This window comes from Trichoderma citrinoviride, assembly GCF_003025115.1.
Source record: "Trichoderma citrinoviride strain TUCIM 6016 unplaced genomic scaffold BBK36scaffold_30, whole genome shotgun sequence".
NCBI lineage: Eukaryota > Fungi > Ascomycota > Sordariomycetes > Hypocreales > Hypocreaceae > Trichoderma > Trichoderma citrinoviride.
Genome location: NW_020194738.1, coordinates 20,133 through 22,827, shown reverse-complemented (window position 1 = coordinate 22,827; position 2,695 = coordinate 20,133). Strand labels below are relative to the sequence as shown.

At 58.2% G+C, this 2,695-nt stretch overlaps 1 protein-coding gene across 1 annotated transcript; it reads left to right on the top strand.

The window, feature by feature from the left end:
• Window positions 1–1,985: 1,985 nt before the first annotated feature.
• Window positions 1,986–2,644, top strand: BBK36DRAFT_9072 (hypothetical protein; the record flags this gene model as incomplete). Its single annotated transcript, XM_024898584.1, has 1 exon — window positions 1,986–2,644. A coding segment is annotated over one exon (659 nt), but the record flags the coding sequence as incomplete, so codon positions are not given.
• Window positions 2,645–2,695: the final 51 nt, after the last annotated feature.

Below are 2,695 nucleotides of genomic sequence, written 5' to 3'. Positions count from 1 at the left end.
GGTCAGCTCAGCTAGGTCGACCCCTTTGCTGCGCCACCTAACGCCCTCGTCAGATCCCGGACCGCGTTGATCTAACGTCAGAGTGCTAGCCCTCCTGGTCCCCCCTGTTCCCCTCTTCTTCTTTCTTCTTCTTCTTCCCATCCTTCTCCTCATTCTCGACTCGACTTTCTCTCTTCTCTCTCCGTTGCTGCCCGTTTACTTCTGGTTCTCTTCCTCCTTATTCCCTACTTCTTTTGTTGCCCGGTGGCCGCTTCGCAACGAGCATCCCTGGCCGCCGTCAAAAAAAGACCTCGTCGCGTTGCGCCTGTTCCCTGTTCCCTGCTCCTTGTCCCCCCCGTTCTTCCTCTCCTATCCTACGTGATCTCTCTCTCCGCCTCTCGCTCCCGGTCGTCGCCCTCGAGCATTATCTATGTCATGTCATGTCCCCTGTTCCTGTCTGTGTGATCTCTCGCTCTCTCTCCCACTCTCTTTGCTCTCCGCCTCCCTTGTCCTCTCTCTCTCTCTCTTACTCCTTCGCTTTTCTCTCGCTGCTTGTCGCCGGTCCCCCGCCAAATCAGCGAGACGATCCCGTTTCATGAACATTGTCATGGACCCGGCCCCGCCCACGCTACCCCGCGTCATGGACGACGCGCATGCCTTTTCATCAACGGCCTCGTCCATGGTGCCTCCGCGAGATCGGACTATCCCACGGGAACCCGAACATAGACCACGAGTTATCATGTCAGAGAAAAGGACGAGGAGACGGCCCGAAACCTCTGACCTCTGGTGACGTCAAACGCCTGCCGCTCAAACGGTAGGTAGGTTAGGTGCCTGTTCGACTGTCAGGAGAGTTCCATGAGACATACATACCTGTGTTTGTACCTTCTGCGACTGAACACGGACCTCTACGGATGTTCATGGCAATTGCGATGCCACTCACAATGTTGTCCATGCTGAGCTCCTGTCCTTGGTTATGCTTGCACGTTGACGGGTAGTCGCCAGTGGCTATTCAATCCAGATCATACATGTCATGGAGTCAATCACGGACGGCCATGCTTAGAACACGGGCAGTTTTCCATTAAGATGTCCCTGCTCGTCATCATGTCGTCGTCCTCGTGAGCATGGACCATGGACTGGTAGGGTAGAGAGAGAGAGAAGTAGTAGCCACCTACCTGTCTACCTGTTGGCGGGTTTCCCCTGTCTCCCCCACCGGAACTGTCCAGGTTGTCAATCGCAGTTGTTGCAACGCCAATTGGGTCCCCGACCAGCCTTCGCCGTTCCGTTGTCGATAGAGGACACTCGCTGCTGCGATAGAACCGCCGCGACCTTCGTTCTTCCCGTCCTTCGTAATATCCTTCCTCGACTCGTCCGCTTCTCTCGCCTACATACCGAGCGCCTCGCCTCCCCTGCGGCCTTTTGTCTGTTCGTCCGTTTAGCCTTGACGTCCCTCGCTCACCGACACTCCTCGAGACGCTTCGTCCCAGCACCGGCCTTGTCCTCCGGCCGCGTCTTCTCGCTACGTCCAACGGCCGTCGCTTCACTACAACTGCTTAAGCCGCCTGTTCGCCACGTCTTCATGCCGCTACGAGCTTGCATATTGCCATTTTAATAGTCGCGACCTTTTCTTCTTGGATATTGAGCATTCGATTCGCCTTCTAGTTCATATTCTGCTTCGATTCGGAAACAAGAAACAGTCACTTTACATACATACCTACCTTACATCCGCTCGTCGGCCCCCCCTTTTTTTCTGCAGTACAGCAGCTAGATATTTGTGGTGGAGCTTTCGTGGATTTCTCCTGGAAGAGACGCATCGATTCTTTTCTCTCGGGAGCAAGAGTTCGATTCTTCATAAGCATCTGCATTGGGCTTCCGTCAACGACCGGTTGCTCCCAGTTTCCCCCCGGTATTAGCGTATCGTGCCTCTTCCGGGCACGTTGAAATCTCTCAAAACGGCTGTTCTCGGTCACGCTGGGCGGGACTCTCTCGTCCCCCCTCACCTTCTCGGGATGCAGGAGCTCAACGGATCTGCTGGCCAGGGCGCGCCCAACGGTGCCAATGGCACGCGCTTCGGCCATGCCTCCAAGCCCTCCAACAGCGATACTGGCTTCTCGCATGGCGCCTTCACCTCCAACATCTCGGGCTTCGCTGACCGCCACCCTCGCCGCGCCAACATCCCCTCGCTCAACACGCAGAACATGAATCAGAACCAGGGCAACGGCCATGACATGACCCCGGGCACCGCCTTTGACATGCAGTTCACCCCTCTGCTCCCGTCGCAGCTGCTCCTCGGCAGCCCCTTTCAGCCCGGGAGCCCTGCCGCCTTTGGCAGCCCTCAGTTCCAGGGCCTGTCCGGCTTCCAGCAGACGCAGCACCAGCAGGCCAGCGGCCAGCAGCACAACGGCGGCCTCTCGAGCCCCGTGCAGCCCAGCATGTCTCCCCAGTCCTACCAGGCCCTGGTGTCTCCCTCGACCTACGGAGCGCCTCAGTTCTTCCCTCCCCAGTCGCCCACTGGCTTCAACCTGCAGAGCTCGATGCAGCCCGGCTCCCCCGTCTCCATGGGCGCCGGCGTCGTCACCGGCACCAGCCGAACCGTCTACCTCGGCAACATCCCCCCCGATACCAGCGCCGAAGAGATCCTGGGCCACGTCAGGAGTGGCCAGATCGAGTCCGTCCGCCTGCTGCCCGACAAGAACTGCGCCTTCATCTCCTTCCTGGA